At 38.8% G+C, this 22,160-nt stretch overlaps 1 protein-coding gene across 3 annotated transcripts in view; it reads right to left on the reverse strand.

The window, feature by feature from the left end:
* The window catches only part of PRELID2 (PRELI domain containing 2), a 69,969-nt gene that overhangs the window by 34,701 nt on the left and 13,108 nt on the right, over positions 1–22,160 (reverse strand). For all 3 annotated transcript variants that reach the window (XM_049648538.1, XM_049648539.1, XM_049648541.1), the window contains 4 exons: positions 21,011–21,068; positions 18,622–18,695; positions 15,828–15,988; positions 474–579 (listed from right to left, as the gene is read on the reverse strand). In XM_049648538.1, coding sequence (XP_049504495.1) covers positions 474–579; positions 15,828–15,988; positions 18,622–18,695; positions 21,011–21,068 — 399 coding nt within the window. The remainder of the gene's footprint in view (positions 1–473; positions 580–15,827; positions 15,989–18,621; positions 18,696–21,010; positions 21,069–22,160) is intronic.

The following is a 22,160-nucleotide window of genomic DNA, read 5'->3' on the forward strand; positions in this document are numbered from 1 at the left end:
GTCTCTGTATCTTCTTCATCCATAATAACAGAACAACAAAAATAGCTACTTCAAAGGTTTGTATTAAATAATAAATAAAAATTCTTTTTACAGTGAGTAGTTCATAATAAGTGCTCAATAAATACTAGCTATTATCTTTTTCACTAAATGGGTGTCATCATACTGAATATACTGAAAATGTAATTACTCATTCTGATTATATCTCTTAGTTCTCCATATTATTACATATTCTTTACTGGCATAGTTTTAATTTAATGGGTCACAAATGGCATTTAAGTTTTACTTGGATTTGGATGTATGCAATAATTAGCAAAGATACTTATTTTTGCATCTATTTGTTTATTTTTTATTTGTTTGTTTATAAACTGTATTTTTTTCTCATTGTGTCTGCTCAGGAGCCTTATTCAATAACCCAACGGGAATCTTCATGATTTCTTAAAATAAATATTGGTTCAAAGTAAAAACAAGCTTACCCTCTGGGCTCCCTGTCTTAAGAATGTGCTGGCAAAAGTCTCCAAAATGCAGTTGAGAAAGCCAGCCCCTGTAATTGAAATTCTGCCTCTCTGAATGAACTCTGTCCTGTAAAAAAAAAAAAAAAAAAAAAAAAATCATTGATGTCATTCTACATTTGGATATTTAAACTATAGAGATTTCCCAAAGCATTACCATTTAAAGTCAACACAAAACAATATCCATAATAATTCAATAACTGCCTGTTACAACAAAAGTTTTGTTAAAAAGAGATTTACAGTTTATATAAGCAATTGTTTTATTCAAGTTAAGAATATTTCATGTTGCTAAAAGAGTAAATTTTAATTTTCTCATCACACACAAAAATAATTGTGTGAGAGGTGATGGGTGTGTATTATGGTAATCATTTTGCAATACATACATATATAAAATTATGTTGTACACCTTACACTATGTTATATGCCAATTAAGCCAAGAGAAAAAAGAAAATATATATAGCTTCATTATTCTAAGTGTAACTACTGCAGAATATAGGATGTCTAGTCATAGCTAAGACTACATAATCCCATGTAAAATTGTGATAGTCAGGAGATCTGTACTCTATCTTTAAAATGTTGTTCTTCTTGGGGAGCCTGGGTGGCTCAGTCGGTTAAGCATCCGACTTCAGTTCTGGTCATGATCTCACGGCTTGTGAGTTCAAGCCCCACATTGGGCTCTGTGCTGACAGCTCAGAGCCTGGAGCCTGCTTTTGACTCTGTCTCCCTATCTCTCTGCTCCTCCCCTGTTCATGCTCTGTCTCTCCCTCTCTCTCAGAAATAAATACACATTTAAAAAAAATATTTTTAATACATAAATAAAATGTTGTTCTTGACTCACAATAAACTTAATTCCAATTAAAATATATGTATATATTATTATGAATATATATATTCCTTTCATGCTGCAAAATGGCCTTTTAAAATTGAGTCTGAGATAATTATCAGATGTAGGACTTTGGTTAGATTACTAAGACTCTCTTAACTCAGTTTCTCATATGTAAAAACAGGAATATTCATAGTATCTTCCATTCACAACTATCTTGAGAAGTAAATATGAACTGTTCCTCAGACACAACAAGCCTTCATTAAAATTTAGCCACTATTACTACAGAGGGAGGGAGACAGATGGTAGACACAGAGACTAGAAAGTTAGAAGCCTGGGATGACTTCTTTAAGCCTTGATTGGAGGGGAGGGGGGCTGAGATAAGGTGTGCCACTCTGCTATTTAGAGTTCTACCAATATTAAATTATCTCTATTTCATAAAACAGAGAACACTTAAGAGTGACATCAGAAAGATGGCAGAATTACCCCCAGGCCCTCACTCCCCCAAGGATGTTCCACCTTACCAATCTATGGACCAACTTGCCTTTGGGAGAACACTAGAACTAGTTAAGAGTTTGCAGGTGAGTACAAAGTCAAGAAGAGCCACACATCAAAGTTATCATAACTCTTACTAGACCTTCTGTCTGATTCTCTAGTAGCGGTAGCCCCTACATGCAAATCGTGCAATCAGTAAAAAGAAGCCTTCAGATTCCTCTTTCTCTCTCTCTCTCTCTCCCCCCCCTCCCTCCCTCTCACACACACACACACACACACACACACACACACACACACACACACAGCTATCCTAGCCAATGTGACATAAACAGTCTAGGCAAATAGTCTGTCTAGGCAAAGCAGCCTCCACCTCTTAGATTTAAGCCTATTTAAAATGATTTGTTCATGTAAAACTACATCCTAGTGACACTAATCTTTCCTGTCTTTATTCTAGATTAGTCAGAGTAGAATTTTACAGTGATTTTAATATTTAAAAATGAAAAGTTGAGCAGTCTTACACTCTTGGGAGAGATAAACTCTTCAGTCCTCAAGGCAAGTGTAGGTGAGGGATTAATAAAAGTCTCTCTTACATCATATTCTAACCAGTATTTCTTTCTGCTACTTTTGGGAGATGGAAGTGTGCAGAAAAGCACTCTCATGGTTTGCCCACATATCAAAGAATAACAGGGCAGTAAAGCAGGGTCATGCCCTACCATCACTGAAATGAGAGTTTATCCTAGTATATTTTAAGACTGCCAGAGAAGGAAATGTTGCACTTTCCCTCAATAATTCATTGACAAAGCACATCAGACATTTTCTTCCTACTACACATAGCTAACCTAAACCCCTCATGCTAGATAAGCCTTCTTTAAAGCTCCTGTGCAAAACACAGCAGGTTATACAACAATATACAGATTAATTTCAGCTCTTTAAAAAGAAGCAGAAGGAGAAAGAAAAAAAGATGGACGAATAGAAAGATGAATGGACAGAGCTGAAATATGAAAAGAATCTCTGGACATTAGAATCATGGGTGTTATCTCCTTATGTTCTTTTTACTAATTTTCTATAATATATATTACTTGGCAATCACCCAAATAGTAAGGACTTGAAAATCATTTATATATAAACAAAAAGTTATTCTTTTAAAGGCTCTGTGCTCCCAAGAACCATTCTCAGCAAAAGTACATGCTAACTTCTGACTTACCATTCACTTAAAATCTCATTAAGTCACCTCCTTGGCTTTCCCTTTCCAACACTATATAACCTCTGGTTTTTGTGCCTTTTGTTCTAAGATTTTCTACTGCCCCCAAACTTGTAGTGTTTGTTTCACTCAAGAGACATAAAGATGATTCAAGTTTTCCTACATCTATCTTTTATCTCTGTTATGTCTAAAGAAAGGATTGCATCACGTGATGCTATATATCCGGGGTCACTTTCACTCTTCAAAAACCATATACTAGAGTGTATTATGTATCAGACACTATATTATCTTCTGAGGTTGTTACTTTTTTTAAATTTTTTAATGTTTATTTTATTTTTTGAGAGACAGAGTGTGAGCGGGGGAGGGGCAGAGAGTGAGAGAGACACAGAATCCGAAGCAGGTTCCAGGCTTTGAGCTGTCATTACAGAGCCCAACACGGGGCTGAAACCCACAAACCATGAGATCAAGACCTGAGCCCAAGTTGGATGCTTAACCGACTGAGCCACCCAGGCGTCCCTGAGGTTGTTACTCTTAAAACATTTTCTGTCTTTTATATGTGAGGAAATTGTGTAAAGAGAAGATAAATAACTTGTTCAAGATCATATAGCTTGGTTGCATGTAGATTCAGTATCCATTGCTTCAAAACCCCAGGCCTGCTCCTACATCCGTTAAAGACACCATCATCCTCCTAGTCTATGATATTAGAGGCCTCAGCGACTTGGAAGTAAACTCCCTTTCTAATCAACCCAAGCATTTAATCAGTCACCAGACTGTACTTATTTTTCTTCTAACGTCTCTCAACAGTCCGTGTCATTCTCTCCCCTGCTACTGGGAATGCCAGGGGTTAGCATAGCAATTTTCTCTTTCCAGGACCACAACTGCCTCTCAGGGGGATCCCTGTCTCCAGTGTGGACTCTCTATAATCCACACTGCCCAAAGCCAGTTTCCTAAACACATGCTGATCTAGTCACTGACTGTTCACTAAGTCACAGACAATAAACCCTGCATGCTCAGTTGAGATTCATCCATATTATTGCATGTAGCTGTCGTTTGTTCATTTTCATGGCTGCATAGTGTTCCGCCGTTTGAAAATACTCGCAATTATTTGTCCATTCTACTGAAGATGAACATTTTATAATGCATCCAGGTACATATGTACACAAGTGCCTCTAGACTACCTAACAGCTGAATTTCTGGGTCTGTCTTTACTAGATGATGTCAACGGTTTTTCTAGATAGTTGTATTTGTACATTTTTTATTGCCTCAATGGCAACTTCAATGGCTAGCCCCTGGTGGAAAATCAATAGCGCATTAGGAACAAAAGCATGGACAGAAGGAAAATGGGTGCAGAAGAGAAGGAAGCAAAAAAAATGGGCCAATTTATAGTTCATCTCAATACTTTTGTCAGGGAAATTGAATCAAGTATCTCAAGATTTCTACCTGCTGACATCAGTAAGGGGCAGCCCTCACCTGGCTAAGAGATAAGACACCACAGTATCTGGAAAATTATGTTAAAAGAGGAGGCTCACTCACTCACGCGGTGCCTGTATCCAGGCCACATCTATTGCTTTGTCCACAGGCAGGCGTAAGTCAACACAGAAGACAATGCAATCATGACAGGGAAAGAACACCTCAAACTTAGGAACACCTTTGTGAAAGTGAATGGCGGTGTGTACAATCAGTCTCCTACTTTTAGGTCATTTAAAAATGTGTTTCCTTCTGGATTTGGGAAAATTAAAAAGAAAAGCTCAGAGGAAATATGGATAAATTAATTCCCAGAGCACGCAGTCACCAGCTCTGAATCCTCAAAATGGCAGTTTCCGGGAAAGCGAAAGCTCTTAATGAGATCCTGTCCTTGAGTTATTGACTGGTTAGGTATGGCAAATCTTGCCTAATTGTTTTCATGATGGGAATTTAATTAAAGTGTCTTCGAGGGGGAAAAAAAGTTCCTACAGATATTCCTGTTGTGATGACATCTCAGTTCTAATCATGGTGATTTTGGAATTCTCCTGTAACCACAGAGGGGTAGCCCAAAAGAAAGGCAGGGTGTGCAGGTCAGGTTGCCTGCTCTTGCCCCTGCTAAGCCCCTGGGTCTAGCAGTCACACAGAGAATACATGAAATCCACCAAGCCAGAACACGTAGTCTGCCCCACCCCATCTGACCAAGCCCATTTATGCCATAATGCTTCTGCAGAGAACCCATTCAATTTACAGAGATCTCAAGTGCTAAGCAGTTGTCAGCCTACACACACACACACACACACACACACACACACACACACAGAAAAAGACAACAGAGATTAAGGGTGGAGCTCCTGAAGTCAGATTACCTGGATTCACATCTCATCTCTAACCTGCCTAATAGGCAAGTCCCTGATGCTCTGTGATGTGCAGTCTCCTCAGTAAAATGGGATTAATGACACCTATGACACAGGTTGTTCCAAAGGTGAATAAGGTCTTATGTGTCAAGCACTCGAGGTGATATGGGTAACCATTCAATAAATGTTAGTTAATAATACTAACCCCACTACTATGACTACTCCTACAACTACTAATGCCATTTAATACTACCATCATTATTATTACCATTTACACAAAGACAAAAACAGTGTCTGAGAAGTTAAATGCTCACAGCACAAATTCCAGGTATGGTCAATCCCCAAACCTTCGTACCTCATTAACTTCTAGGTGACACTCAATCACCCTAAACCACTTGGAAATGAATCTCTCCCTCCCATTCTGGCATCCAAAGCCCTTCGGGCTCCAGAGCCCTCTCTTCTCACCAACCTCCTCCCCACCCTGCTATCACACATCACACATACACTCTGCACACCAGCCATGTGAAACCAAACACCCCACTAGCCTCTCTAACCCCCACTCCTAGAGCCCCCCACCCCGCCAAGCTGCTCTAACGCCTCCTGGGAATGGGTTATTAGCAACAGTCCTCATTATTAACAGTGAGCTGCAGCAGGGAATACTATAATGCTAAGGAATAATCAAATGGTGGAATCTCAGGAGCCCGATAGCCTAGTGGAGGTACTTATTTTAGGTCAGGGAGGCTCACTCTCTTAAAGCACAGTGTTTAAGAATTGATAACCAATTATAATAGGTTACACTTGTTAATAGCCTACTGTGGTAAAGCACTGTATTAAGTCCTTTATATACACACATTTCAGTTAATTTTCACAACAATCTTATGAGGTAATACAACCCCATATTACAGATAAAAAAAAACTGAGGTCCAAAGATGCAAATTTGTAAAGTCTCATAAAAATAAGTGACAGAACCACTATTTAAATCCACACGGTTAACCTCAGATCCCCTATCCCCACAATCCTACTACCTAGAAAAATGTCTATTCAGTGCAAGCTTACTGGCATCCTGAGTGGTGGGCAAAGTTTCAAAATCTGTAACAGTTTGTGAACCTGTCCAATCAGAGTCTTATCTTGGGATATCAGGCCTCCCAGTGCATCCCATTTGGTGCTGACTTCAAGGACACATCAGTCGCACCATGCTCACCTCTCAGAAGGGCTACCCACTTAGTTAAATGATCTGATGCCACTGGTTTTGAAGTTCTCAAACATTTAAAACAAGGAACCCTGAATTTTCGTTTTGCACTGGGCCTTGCAAATTGCGTAGCCATTCTTTTTTTTTTTTTTTTTTTTTTTTGCGTAGCCATTCTTGATCCCAATTCCAAAGTAGGTCTATACAACACTGCCAATTGCCATGCCCTTGGGGAGTTTTCTGAGATGCTTAGAAATGCATGCTTCAGCTTAGCAATACCTAACCTAATAAATGCCTCAAACACATACAAACCCTTAGACTCATATATCTACTTCTAAAAACATGTCCTAAGCAAATAATCTTAGTTGAGGGCTTAGAGCAGCCTATAAAGATATTCCTCACATCATTATTTATAAGAGCAAATAACGAGAAATAATGCAAATGCCCAGCACAGACATTTAATGAAACACACTAGAATAATTTTATCCAACGAATACATCTAAACAACCATAGAAAGTCATTTTAAAATGACACATTTAATAAGGAAAGACAGTCCCAAATGTAATGTTAAATTAATGTAAAAGTCAGAATACTATGTACAATAGGATTCCATGTTTGCAAAAGTGATTTTTCTGCAGAATGAGTAAATAAACTGTAGCAACTACAGTATGCTACCCAACACTGGGAAAAAAAGTACTGATACACCTGGATGAGGCTCCCAGACACAAGATTTAGCAAAAGAAAACTGATACAACAGAGTATGGAGTCCATTCCACATGAAGACCAACAACAGGCAGCATTAAGCTATAAGGATGGAGGTCAGAATACTGGCTCCCTTTGGAGCCGCCAACTACTAGAAAAGCACACACCTGAAGAGGGCATGAACATAATCTGTTTTTTCTTACATGTATTTTGCAACTGTCCTACAATGAGCAGGAAATACGTGTAGAAAACAAACAAGAAAGATTATTTTAACGTATGATAACAAAGGACACCTGGAGAAAGACTCACCCAAACTAGACCTGTATGAGGGGCCAGGTTTTCCTACCTTCAGACAAGAGTCTGTTGAGTCATCCTAGAGCAGAGGGATATTACCCCATAAATTATCCCCTAAATTCCTCCCAATTCTCCAACCCTCTTGAGGTCAGGCACATAGAATGGAGCTGCCTCCACCTCCTGCACAGAAAAGGTCTCAAAATATAGCTGTTTAAATGCAGACCAGGAAACTGACCTCAGCCTGGCTTTTTTATTCTCCATCTCCTTGCCTAGCTACCACTATTACCCTTGATTGGAAAGACAACAACCAAGCTCCCAGGTGTCAGTTCTCAACCTGATGTAGGAGGCACATCCTGAGACCAAGCAGATGGGCATCAGATTCCTGGTGTGCTGTCTTAAGACCTTTAGGTTGTTCTGCCGTATATCCATGCATGTGATAAAATACTGTCATTTTTAATACTCAACCTATTTATTTACTAAAGATGTAAGTGCTGCAAGAAAGAAAATCTAATCAGCACCTCTGATCCAAAAGAGGAAACAATGCAACACAATTTTGACACTAATCAGAGTCACTGAAGTCTCCCTTCTTCCTCCCTTCCTTCCACTAACAACACCTTCCTTGCATAAATTCAAGAAGGCCCTCAACTGAATTTTGTTGAACTTTCCAAGAGGGTGTTTCTGGTAAAAAGTGTTTACCTGTTTGCTGAAGGGCCAGATTATCAACTGGTCATGCTATACAACACTGACAGGTTTCAGCAGTATGTTTGCAGGATACTGACTAATTACCAGGGGCTCCCAAATCTAAGTGCACAACAGATTCACCTGAAGAACTTAAGAACCATTGATTCCCAAGAGACAGCCCCAGGCCTACACAACTAGAGCCAACACAATGAATCTACATGTTTAACCTTCCCCCTGAATCCTGCACTGATACACAGCCCAAACCAAAGGGCAAGGAGGATGAGAATAAAAAGTCAAAAGGCACCGACTAAGGTATTTCAAAAGTTCTTACTCATAAATGGCATCGGATGCTCCCTCTAGCCCAACATCCTTGTTTCCGATTCAATCATCACCTCTATTTCAATAAAACAGCTTAGTCTGCTTTTCAAAGTTAGTACCTTTAAGGGGCCCCCTCCCTTTGAAAACAGCATTTACTCACCATTAGTTCCAACAACTTTCATTGTCTACTGCCTTATACCCTCCAAGTATAGAGCATTCCCCTTTATTGTCTTATTAAATCTTCACATTATGAGGGAGTTCAGGCCAGCTTTGTCCCTTTTCCCAAAGTCAAACTGTATATATAAGTGATCAAGCAGCAAAAATCAGAAGCAAGGTCTCCTATTAACAGTTCAAGATTTCCTCTACATTGAATCCCTACCAAATCATATTGGACGTTCCCACTTTGCACTTGCCCCTCCTGACAATTCCATCCCTTTTCACTTCCCTCATCCCCATTTCAGCCCATAAGAAGCAAGACCTGCCATTCAGTGAACAAATAACACAGAGCACTGTCTGCAAGCAGCTGAGCACTGACCTACAGTGTCCTCAGGATCCTAGTATACACAGGATGGGGAGGGTATCCTCAGTATACACCAGGATAGGGAGGCAGAGAAGACTCCAACTATGTAAACACAAATATAAAAAGCACATGAGTACCTTTTCCAGGGCAGTGTTACTGAGCCAAAAATCAGATTCCTGCCCAGATGTCATATTTACACAGAAAAGGCCCTGTTGCTCAGTTTCTGCAACTGGCAGTGCATTCTGGTAATTGTCTGATCACCCACTGGTGCTCTGGAAATTAAGGCCAATATGAGCAAAGGGAGTCATGTTTTGGGATGAATATGGTGGTATTTATCCAGGCTATTTGATAACTATACCCTCAAGCCCTTTACTGTTAGGAATGGAGCTTAGAAATAATTCCTAAGTAAAGTTAACAAAGCCAGAATATTTTAATACTTCAGTGAAAGCAAGTTTGAAGGCCAACCAAAAAGGCTGGTGCCCAACACACAGAAATCACCAAACTGTCAAATCTGCTACTAGGAAAAAAAAAAGCAAGGAAAAAATGGATACACACACACACACACACACACACACACACACACACACACAAAATGCCCAACAATCAAGCCCCTCAAAACATGCAACTTACACTATTTGTGATTCACCAGATGAACACTCAAGACTTCAGATGTTCTAACGCAGAAATTGAAAATAAAAAGTACAAAATGTTTTACATCTTATTAGAATGAAGAATATTCATGTGTGTAACTTCAATTATAATGAAAATTTTATGAACTAAAAACAGCTGCTCATCCCATTAATTTAATCTGGGTGTAAAGTCTGATTTGGGCATTTTTGTTCCTTTTACTACATTCCAGGAAGAACTTCTTTGATATTTCATAAATGTTTGTTGGATATATCCAATGTTATTAGCCCACACTCTCCTAGACTGCCCATTTTAAATCTCAGAAATAAGGTTTATATTATAAGCATCAGTGAATAAGCAAAAGCTAGATGGGTAAAGATACGGGCCACTAACATACTCAACGCTGAGCATGAGAGAATGGTCTGGTTCATCTAAAGCAAAAACAAACCCAGCTTGGCAACATCATCAACAGAGTGAGTCTCCACTGATGATAAGAACTAATACCTTGTTTCAAGATAACAGAAAAGTTATGACTTACCCCTGAACTCATAAAGAGCAAAGCCCAAGAAAATACTTTTACAAGGTAACTGTCTTTTTAGAATTGCTTGGATAAAGTAAATGTCCATCATTAAAGCCAAATCAAATGTGTATCCATTACATTTCCACATAGTACTGTAAAAATCAATTAGAAGGTAAAGAATCAGAAACTACTGAATAGATATATTTTTGAAAATAGGACCAAACACAAAATAGTAAGAAATTAATAAGTTTATCTTCAAATGTAAGGTTTATGCAAGCGGAAAGCATGCCTCTCCCAGTGAGGAGCTCACAGTGCCAGAGCTGGTGTGCTTGAAGAAACATGAAATCACAATGTAGCTCTTGCCCAAGAAGGTGCCACAAACTGCAGAGACATCAGCGGGAAGCCAAAAGTGGATCTATCTGAGGAAACATTGATCAAGGCTTCTTGACCTTAAAAAAAAAATTGAAAAAAAAATTGCCCATATTTCATTTTCTGGGTATAGTGGCTAGCCATTCTTCTCACATTCCATGGCAAAGAATGGGAAAGAAAGTAATAACGTGTCCTTCTTTCTTTGATGTCCCCCCCCAAGACTACCCACTCATTTAGAAAGTCTGCCTAAAATCCCTTGCTTAAATCCATGTCAAGAGCTAAGAAAACAAGTATCCTAGAGTCTAGATCACAACTATCAACACATCATCTCCTGCTCAGAAACCTTCATGCGGCTGCTGGTTACTGAATGGACAAGATCCCTCCTGCATAACCTGGGATCCAAAGCACTCTACAGTTTGATATAAATCAATCCTTTATAAACATCCATATTCCTACCTCCTCACTTTGCTTGAGGTGGGATCCATGATACCTGGACTCACACCTTGGTGGCAACTTACTTTCATCGTGGGTAAGTTCTTTAACCTGAACTTTAAAACACTGCAGGGGAAGGATCTAGCTTTGACCTTGACACAGTAGGTATCAATAAAGATTGGCCTACTGTCTCAAAAATGTAAAAGAGAGTGTTTGGGACAGGACAAGAACACAACAAAGAAAGAAGAAAAAAGTGTAATTGGTCAACCTTTTTTATGTAGCAATCTGATAATATGTATCAAAATATAACATTTGGCCCAGAAATCCAATTTTGTTCTATCTACCTTAAAAGGTTATTGAATAAGTACAGAAACAGGTAATTATAGGGACTTCATCACAGCATTATTTGTAACAACAAAAATACTGAGAAACAATCTAAATGCCAATGAGGGGGCTGGCTAGGTGGCTGAGTCAGTTAAGCATCAGAGTCTTGATTTCAGCTCAGGTCGTGATCTCATGGTTTGTGGGATCAAGCTCCACAGCAGGCTCTGCACCAAAAGCACAGAGACTGCTTGAAATTCTCTCTCTCTCTCCATCTCTTTCAAAATAAATAACTTAAAAATAAATAAATAAATACATAAATTAATTAATTAATTAATTAATTAAATAAAATAAATGCCAATTAGGAATGAACCAAAAAAATTATGTAAGCAGACACTATTGTTAGGTAATAAAACTTTTTTCCCCAAAACTGTTTAGTATTTTTAACAAGATGTACGTATCCCATTTTCTAGGATCAGAGCATTTAAAAATAATTTTTAAAAAAGACACAAAGGAAAGAAGTCTGAAGAATGTTTTCCTTGGATTCTTGGAGCCAATTATCAGTTTATGAATCATTGATAAAGGTTCAGATCAGAGTAGCCAATAGCCTGGATATTTGAGAAAATAGAGGCTAAAACAAGACGGATGAAAGACTTTTGTTTTCTACATAAAATCAGACAATTCTGTCCTTTTACTACTCCCATGAACAAAAAAACAAAAAACAAAAAAACTCCTCTATTCTCTGGCCACAGCTTTTATACTTAATCCCAAACATCTATGTTTATGTGAAGCTCTTGCCTTGGGGAAGGCTGAGGAAAACAAACTATGGGGTAGTTCCAGGCAAACCCACCCCAGATGCTAATAAGATGTGGCATTCACACTCATTCAGTGTGGGGCTGGAGGATTTCAGAATTATCACTCAAGGACCAAAATTATGAGGAATGGTAATGATTTGCTCAAGTGATGGGGCTGCAGAATGGATGTGAGATTTGGGAGTTCTAGTTATTTGAACTTGAGAGTCTTACTATTTCCATTAAAATGACAAGTGAACAAAAACTTCAAATCATACAGAATAACAAAAAACAGTAAATTATCCTCTGAAATCAGAGCTCACAGCAATAATCACTATTAACACCTGGTGCGTGTTATATTTTGCTTTTGTTTTTAAACCTATCTCAAAGAAATTATTTCTCACCCATTATTGACAAAAAAATTTTAAAGGTGTGTTAACTTTTGGCTATAGGGAAATGACCTCTCACCATAAACTTCACCCTTTTAAAGTGTACAACTCATTGTTTTTGGTTTATTCAAAGTCATGCAACCCATCAACCATCAACACTAGTTCTGGAATATTCTCATCACCTCAAAAAGAAACTCCATACCCATTAGTAGTCACTGCCCACTCTTTTCCTCGTTGCCCATGGCAACCATTAATCTATTTTCCATCCTTGTGGATTTACCAATTCTGAAAATTTCAAATAAAATGACTCCTACGATATGTAGCCTTTTGTAACTGGCTTCTTCCACTTAGCATAATGTTTTCAAGCTTCACCCAAGTTATAGCATGGGTCAGAATTTCTTTCATTTTTATGGCTGAATAATATTCCATGTATAAGTATACCACAATTGGTTATATATTCATCAAGTGATGGACATTTGGTTTCCACATTCTGCCTATTATGAATAATGGTGCTAGAAACACTCCTGTATAAGTTTTTGTGTTTTCACAAAACACGTATGTTTTCAATATTGTACAGAATTGCTGGGTCAAGTGGTAACTCTGTTTCTTTTCTGAGGCACTGAAAAACTGGTTTCCATAACAGCTGTACCACTCACATCCCTATCAGTGCTGTGTGGGGTTCGGCTTTCTCCCCACCCTTTCCAACACTTGTTACCATGTATCTTCTTTATTACAGCCATCCTAGCCATCAAGCCACACTTGAAGTGGTATCTCATTGTGATTTTGATTTGCACTTCTGGATGAATAACGATGTTGAGCATCTTTTGATGCACCTGTTGACCATCAACCTACATTTCTGGAGGAGTATCTACTCAAAGTTTTTGCCCATGTTTTAGTTAGACTTTTTTAAGATTCAAGTATAATTAACATACAGTGTTAGATTAGTTTCAGGTGTACAATATGATTCAACAATTCTATATGTTACTCAGTGCTCATCACAATAAGTATACACTCTCATGTGTTATGGATATATATATTACCAGATATATGGTTTACAAGTATCTTCTCCCATTCTCTGGAGTGTCTTTTGACCTTCTTGACAGTCCTTTGAAGCACAAAAGTTTTTAATTTTGATGTCAATTTCACCTATTTTGTCTTTTGTTGCTTGGACTGTGGGGTCACATCTAAGAGATCACTACCTAATCCAAGATCATAAACATTTTTGCCTATGTTTTCTCCTAAAAGTTTTATAGCCTTAACTCTCATTTAGGTCTTTGATCCATTTTCAATTAACTTTGTATTTTTTGTGAGACAGAAATCCAACTTAATGCTTTCGTTTGTGGCTATCCAGTTGTGACAGCACCAATTTTTGAGGAGAATATTCTTTCCTCATGGAATAGTCTTGGCATATAGCTTTTTAAAATCCTCCTTAAAGGTTCTATAGCTTGATGGTGGCCCTGGTTCCACAACTGTGTCAAAACTCTTTGAAATGTACGTTTAGAACAATAAAATTATTGTATGTAAATAACACACTCAATAAACCTAACAACTTTCACATATAGGACAAATAAGGGATCACATACTTCACAAATACTATACTATCTATAATAAAGACAAACTGGAAACCATCTGAACCTCTATCAAAAAAAATATTTAAACAGATGTAGAACAATCACAGGATTGAATACCATGCAACAGTACAATGGAATAAGCTAGGTTTTATATATATTAAATGGATAAAGTTCTGTTAAGCAAAAAAGATTAGTGTACAATGGCTGACACGGAATGAAAGCAACTATGCAAAAAAAGACATACAAAACCAGGCTATACAGGCTCTGTGAATATACATGTAGTACCTAATGGTATCTCTTAAAAGTCTGGAAGAATACTTAGTACACTGATAACACTCGCTGCCTCTGGAGAGAGCAAACAGGCCCCAAGACTGAACAGGGTGATCAGAAAGGAGTTGACAAAAATGAAGTATTGGGACCTCATCAAAATAAAAAACTTCTGCACAGCGAAGGAAACAATCAGCAAAACTAAAAGGCAATCGACAGAATGGGAGAAGATATTTGCAAATGACATATCAGATAAAGGGTTAGTATCCAAAATCTATAAAGAATTTATCAAACTCAACACCCAAAAAACAAATCATCTAGTGAAGAAATGGGCAAAAGACATGAATAGACACTTCTCCAAAGAAGACATCCAGATGGCCAAATGACATGTGAAAAAGTGCTCAACATCACTCATCATCTGGGAAATACAAATCAAAACCACAATGAGGTACCACCTGACACCTGTCAGAATGGCTAACATTAACAACTCAGGCAACAACAGATGTTGGCAAGGATGCGGAGAAAGAGAATCTCTTTTGCACTGCTGGTGGGAATACAAGCTGGTGCAACCACTCTAGAAAACACATGGAGGTTCCTCAAAAAGTTAAAAATAAAACTACCCCATGACCCAGCAAATGCACTACTAGGCATTTATCCAAGGGATACAGTGTACTGTTTTGAAGGGACACATGCACCCCCATGTTTATAACAACACTATCAACAACAGCCAAAGTATGGAAAGAGCCCAAATGTCCATCGATGGATGAATGGTTAAAAATGTGATATATATATATATATATATATATATATATATATATATACACACACACACACACACACACACACACACACATACACACACACACACACACACACACACACAATGGAGTATTACTCAGCAATCAAAAAGAATGAAATCTTGCCATTTGCAACTATGTGGATGGAACTAAAGGGTATTATGCTAAGCAAAATTAGTCAGAGAAAGACAAATATCATATGGCTTTACTCCTATGAGGACTTGAAGATACAAAACAGATGAACATAAGGGAAGGGAAGCAAAAATAAAAACATGGACGGGGACAAAACATAAGAGACTTTTAAATATAGAGAACAAACAGAGGGTTACTGGAGGGGTTGTGGGAGGGGGGATGGCTAATGGGTAAAGGGCTTAAGGAATATTCTCCTGAAATCATTGTTGCACCATGTGCTAACTAATTGGAAGTAAATTATAAAAAATAAATTATAGAGGGAAAAAAAAGGCAAGGAGTTGAATGCTGCTATTTTCCCCCATAGAGAAATCTACTTATTAACTACTTGTGTGGTTACAGATTAATAATGTGTAACTTATGTAGTTGTAAACAGAGGTTGTAAGTATGCAATCAAAACTTTTTAATGTATGAGCTCATATGTGCATCCCTGCACCCAATACACACACACACGCACACGCACGCGCGCACACACACACACACACACACACACACAGGGGGTCTTACCAGTTTGGATTTTCCACACTTTCCCGGAAGACAGACTCTTCCTTCATGGATGCATACTGTGTCCATGTAAGACAGTGACTCCGTATAGCCATGTTTCTTTCCTGAGGATTGAGCCACGATTCCTCTTCCAACTGGATACTAGGTACCTTTAAAATGCTCACCTGTCCAACAGAGAGTGGGTGGCTTTCTCAAATGAGGAAGGCTACAGAAGGACGGAGTCCAGAGTTGCTTTTAGTCTTGGATAATTAAGAGGACAAGTGATCCTGATATACAAATGATGGCTCACCAATGGCTGTGACTTCTTGATAATCAAACATACCATGACCTTACTAAATGCTGGTGAGGACATGCAAATGACCCAGGATTTATGCGAGCTGTATAGTCTCTGGCCTGATTTCCCTAACTGCTAAACACTAAGCAAATTATCAGCCTCCTTCGTGTCTCCTCCAGGGCTGGTTATGGCCTTCTTAAATTGATGGACACTAATTGGGCCCACTTATGGGCTCACATGCAAGACAATATCAGATAAAATATTTTCTTCATTTTAAACTCTGTCCAATACCTTGAAATGTATGTTTTCTGAGGTGGAGGAGACATGGGAAACTACAAAGGCAGCACTGTACAAGTCAGAGGTGTCCTTAAATTATTTAAGAATTGAGATACAAGACAAAGTTGAATGTCTTTTTAAATAATAGATTCAAAGGGTGTATATAGGGCAAAGGCAGGGTATAAACCCTGTAGAAAAAGCCAGTCATAATTTGTTGTATTCACTGCAACACATTTTAGCATCTGGAAAATAAAGTTCTTTTTTACTGTCGTATCAGCATTCTTTCCTCCAAAGAATATGACAGAATCTTAATCCAGGATAAGGAAGTGATAGAAGCCATCACTCTTTCTAATACAGCAAACAAGCACAGCAATATCATCTGCAAGCTAACTGGCTTCTACATCACCAAAGGAATCACTTCTGGGTAGAAATAATGATCTGAGACATTTTAAGAAGTGCACATCAAGATGTTCTCCTCTTGGGGCGCCTGGGTGGCTTGGTCGGTTAAGCGTCCGACTTCAGCTCAGGTCATGATCTCGCGGTCCATGAGTTCGAGCCCAGCATCGGGCTCTGTGCTGACAGCTCAGAGCCTGGAGCCTGTTTCAGATTCTGTGTTTCCCTCTCTCTCTGCCCCTCCCCTGTTCATGCTCTGTCTCTCTCTGTGTCAAAAATAAATAAACATTAAAAAAAAAAAAAAAAAAGATGTTCTCCTCTTATTTCCTAATGACTCAAAAAGGACTCTTGTCGGGGCTCCTGGGTGGCTCGGTCGGTTAAGTGTCTGACTTCGGCTCAGGTCATGATCTCGCGGTTTGTGAGTTCGAGCCCCGCATCGAGCTCTGTGCTGACAGCTCAGAGCCTGGAGCCTGTTTCGGATTCTCTGTCTCCCTCTCTCTCTGCCCCTCCCCTGTTCACATGCTGTCTCTCTCTGTCTCAAAAATAAATAAACGTTAAAAAGGACTCTTGTCAATAATCCCTCCATGATTCAAGCAATGTTATTAAAAATTCCCGCTTACCTTTGCCAACAATCACCAGAGTGCTTAAGGATTTCAAAGAGAGAAAACAACTTGCTATCATGAAGATTTCAACATCACCACCATTACTTTACAGAAACACACACAAAAAGACTTACAGAGAGCACTGAGAAGATTATAGTCCCTGAAATAACTGTATTCTCTGACAGTGACATAGAATCTGAAGCTTTTATCTTCCTTGCTGAAGATGAGACTAAATATTTACCATCTGTTTACTTCTGATCTTTCTTATCTAAGAGTCTTATCTAACCACAGACAGATGAGAAAACATGGTCACTTCCTGCAAAATGTCCAAGACATCTTTAAAATAATTGTAGACCCTCTGGAAAACAGTGTGGAGGTTCCTCAAAAAATTAAAAATAGACCTACCCTATGACCCAGCAGTAGCAATGCTAGGAATTTACCCAAGGGATACAGGAGTACTGATGCATAGGGGCACTTGTACCCCAATGTTTATAGCAGCACTCTCAACAATAGCCAAATTATGGAAAGAGCCTAAATGTCCATCAACTGATGAATGGATAAAGAAATTGTGGTTTATATACACAATGGAGTACTACATGGCAATGAGAAAGAATGAAATATGGCCCTTTGTAGCAACGTGGATGGAACTGGAGAGTGTGATGCTAAGTGAAATAAGCCATACAGAGAAAGACAGATACCATATGGTTTCACTCATATGTGGATCCTGAGAAACTTAACAGAAACCCATGGGGGAGGGGAAGGAAAAAAAAAAAAAAAAAAGAGGTTAGAGTGGGAGAGAGCCAAAGCATAAGAGACTGTTAAAAACTGAGAACAAACTGAGGGTTGATGGGGGGTGGGAGGGAGGGGAGGGTGGGTGATGGGTAGTGAGGAGGGCACCTGTTGGGATGAGCACTGGGTGTTGTATGGAAACCAATTTGACAATAAATTTCATATATTGAAAAAAAAATAAAAAATAAAATAAAATAAAATAATTGTAGACCATCTCTATGTCCACTAAGAGCCCTCCACAAAAGAGAAGCAGAAACAGGAGGGGGAAAAAAAAACTATCTCCCGTGGCATCTGCCAAAACTGAGGTTAGATATGAGAGTGCTTTCTTCCTCTGAGGAGCTGTGAGGTCCAACTGGGAAAGTTCTAACACGCCTGGACATCAGAAAATGCCATCTCTTTCCAGGACTGTGTGAAAATCACCCAGTGTCACACCAAATCTGATTAAATTTTAAAATGAATTTACCTTCCTTAAAATTTCTGGAACCACATTCTGACAGACTGCAATCCTCTTTCTATAGATGATCCCTGTTGACACATCTAGAAACAGAAAATTTTTACACTCAAAAAATGTTTTAAGGATATGTACTCCTATCCTAATGTCAACAAAACTTTTCATTTTGATGTCAGTTTTCTCTATGTAGAATTCCTAGAGAAAAATGTTTAACTCAAAACTCAGTATCCCTGACCACTTTTCTGGGCCAAATCATTCCAAATACACTTATCTGTAATCAAGGAATAAGGGTGAGGCAGCTACTCACTCTGCATGCTCTAAAGTCAGAGAGAAGGAATCACAAACTGTTCACTGCTCTGGATTATCAATGTCAACACTCCAATGACAAGGGCCAATGAGACTTCTGCTCAAGTCCAATACAGATGTTTTCACAAGAATATGGAGAATCTGATTCTGCCACATTCTGCACCAAACATGTTTTCAAGCACAGATTTCTAGGTACACAATGTAAACCTACAATTAATTATATTAGCCATAGTCTTCACTTATAAAGAAACAGATTCCCTGTGACTGGCACTACTCTGTTTTGGAACAGAGTTTCCAAAAATGTAAAAAGCACACAATAAATGTGAATTAAGAAAAGGGGAGTCCAAGTCATAGAAAAAAATAAACTCTGAAGTATTGTCTTTTGGCCTGTAAATTACTGTGACTCAGCCAAGCTCCTGCAGGGTTTCTCAAATCTCTGGCTATAATAGCCCGGACAGTGCAAACATCCAGACTGCCCAGAAGCCACTGACAGGGTGAGGAGTGGGTTTGTCTCCTGCCCACTGGCCTTCCTTCAGCCAGCTTATCCAATGTTTGCAGCACACCCACTTAAAATGGATTAGCCACTCCTGCAGGCAACGATGCTCCCGTCAATGGTAGAAATCATAATTAATGTTCCTATACCACTTTGGAATACACATATTGTTCTTTCATTTGATCTTCATAACAACCTAAAGCAGGATTAATATTATTTTCCCACTTAATAAGCAAAGAAACAGAGCCTCGAAGAAGTTAGGTCATGCAGGGAGTAACAAAATCAAGGCTTGAAACCAGATTTCTCTGATGCCCCATCACAAGTTTCTCTCACACTGAGTGCAGACACATGAAAAAAATGTTTTTTAAAATCTATTAATAGAGTATGGACACAAAGAAAATACCTTCACAAGCAAAAGACAGTTTTTGTGTTTACCAAGCACAGAGAAGACTTCAGAGTCACGTAACAAACAGTGGCATCTCACACATTTTCTCAGAAGGCTCAAGAGCATGTCAGAAGTGGGCCTGGGTGTCTCCAAATGTTTACACACTGATTATGTGCCTCACCAGAACTTCCTATGTGGCCCAGTTCTCAAGTCCAGGCAATGAAAGTGAAAAATTATTCCAGGGAAATACAAATGACAGAGAGCAGTGGAGACTCCTATGCTCTAGTCTAGGGGTGAATAAACCTTTCCTGTAAAAGGCCAAATGGTAAATATTTTATGCTTTATGGTATGAACAGTCTTGTTGCAACAACTTAACTCTGCTCTTGTCGCCAAGAAGAAGCCATAGAAGATATGTAAACAAGTGGGCACGGCTGTATGTCAATAAAACTTTATTCACAAATTCAAGCAGAACAAGCATAGCTTGCCCACCCCTGCGCTGGTCAATATGGAATCATATTCTATAATATAATCACTTTACAATCACATCTTACATACATGCTACTAATCACAAATGTTTTGTCGTATATACAATGATACATGAATATATTATAGGGATATAGTCATGTGACCTTGGGCAATTTATTTAACCTCTCAGTACCTTGATTTCTTCATACATTAAAAGGCAGTAATAATAATACATATCCCAAACATTATTCTGCAGATTAAAGGAGTTAATAAGAGTGCCTGGCACATATTAAATGCTCAGAAATGTTGGCTGTTACTATTGTCATCAGTCATTAATTGAGTGACAAAAGCATATTAAACAAGGCTTCTACTGCTGCTTTAAATGCTGGGTACTCTTCTCTGTCACCTCAAATACAGAAATACACCTGTTCTCATATCTGTTTAAAAGGTAATAGGCTGGGGCGCTGGGGTGGCTCACTCAGTTAAGCGTCTGACTCTTGATCTCAGCTCAGGTCATGATCTCACAGTTTGTGAGTTCAAGCCCCACATCCGGATCTGCGCTGACAGTGTGGAGACTGCTTAGGATTCCCTCTCTCTCCCTCTCTCTGCCCTTCTCCCATTCACTCTGTCTCTCTCTCAAAATAAAAAATAAACTTAAAAAAAGAAAAACAGGCTACACACACACACACCTTGACAAACATCACTATTACTTAATGATCATCACTGAAGTGAGGTATATTCAGAGAACTTACCTCTTTTTTCCTCCACAGTTATTACAGAGATGACATTTTTATCCATGGGGTTGGGATACTAAATGAAAACACATAAAGAAGAATTACCATTCATCCTTCACCAAAATGAATTACCTCACAGTAACCACAGTTATTTGCAGGAACGGTAAATATTTTCCAAGCAACTCTAAGGCCAGTTTTCAATCAAAGCCCTTCATTGTACTACTTCGGCCTAGATAAGTAAGAAGCTATCATGAATTGAACTTGTATAAATCCAGGGGAAACCTTTAGATCCAACACAGCCCTGGGCAGAGAAGGAAGGGTTATGTTAATCTAATTAATAAGTATTACTATTAGTATGGAACCAGCCTGGCCTAAATGAAGAGTGTCCTTTGTAGCAGGCACTGTGCTACATGCTTTACTCACACGTTCTTGTTTATTTTTTTAAGTTTATTTATTTCGAGAGGGGGGTTGGTGGGGGGATGGGTGCAGAGAGAGAGAGAGAGAGAAAGAGAGAATCCCCAGCAGGCTCCATGCTGTCAGCATGGAGCCTGCCGTGGGGCTCGATCTCACAAACCATGAGATTGTGACCTGAGCCAAAATCAAGAGTTGGATGCTCAACTGACTGAGCCACCCAGGTGCCCCTACATAACCTTGTTTAAATCCCAAAACAGCTTCTCTGCTGTGGCTGGGTCATATGTTATCATTACTTCATCTGCCAGAAATGGAAACTGGATAAAGGTTAGAGTTTAGGGTCACCCAGCTAGTTAGTGGGAGAAGCGTGAAATTAAACCAGGCCTAATACACAGTGAACCTTCCACTATGATTGGGTACCACTGCCTGGCAGCTGGTTTAGCATCAGAGGAAAATAATCAGAAGTAGTCTACTCCAGGTGCTCAATGATCATTTATCTATTAATTCCCCAGAAAGACAATTTGGATAAAAGAAGGCTGGAAAAAGCTATCATTTTTGTCACAGGCAGTTTACATACATTATTTCATTTTAATTCTCAAAACAATACCATGAGGTAAATGCTGCTATTTCCCTTTCACATGTGAAAAATAAGGCCCGGATAAACTAAATAATCTGCTCAAAATCACCCAGCTAGTTAGCACTGAGATTATAATCTACCCACAGATATTTTCTATTGCCTTCTAAACCTGCCTACCTA

Source organism: Panthera uncia (genome assembly GCF_023721935.1).
Source record: "Panthera uncia isolate 11264 chromosome A1 unlocalized genomic scaffold, Puncia_PCG_1.0 HiC_scaffold_17, whole genome shotgun sequence".
Classification (NCBI taxonomy): Eukaryota; Metazoa; Chordata; class Mammalia; order Carnivora; family Felidae; genus Panthera; species Panthera uncia.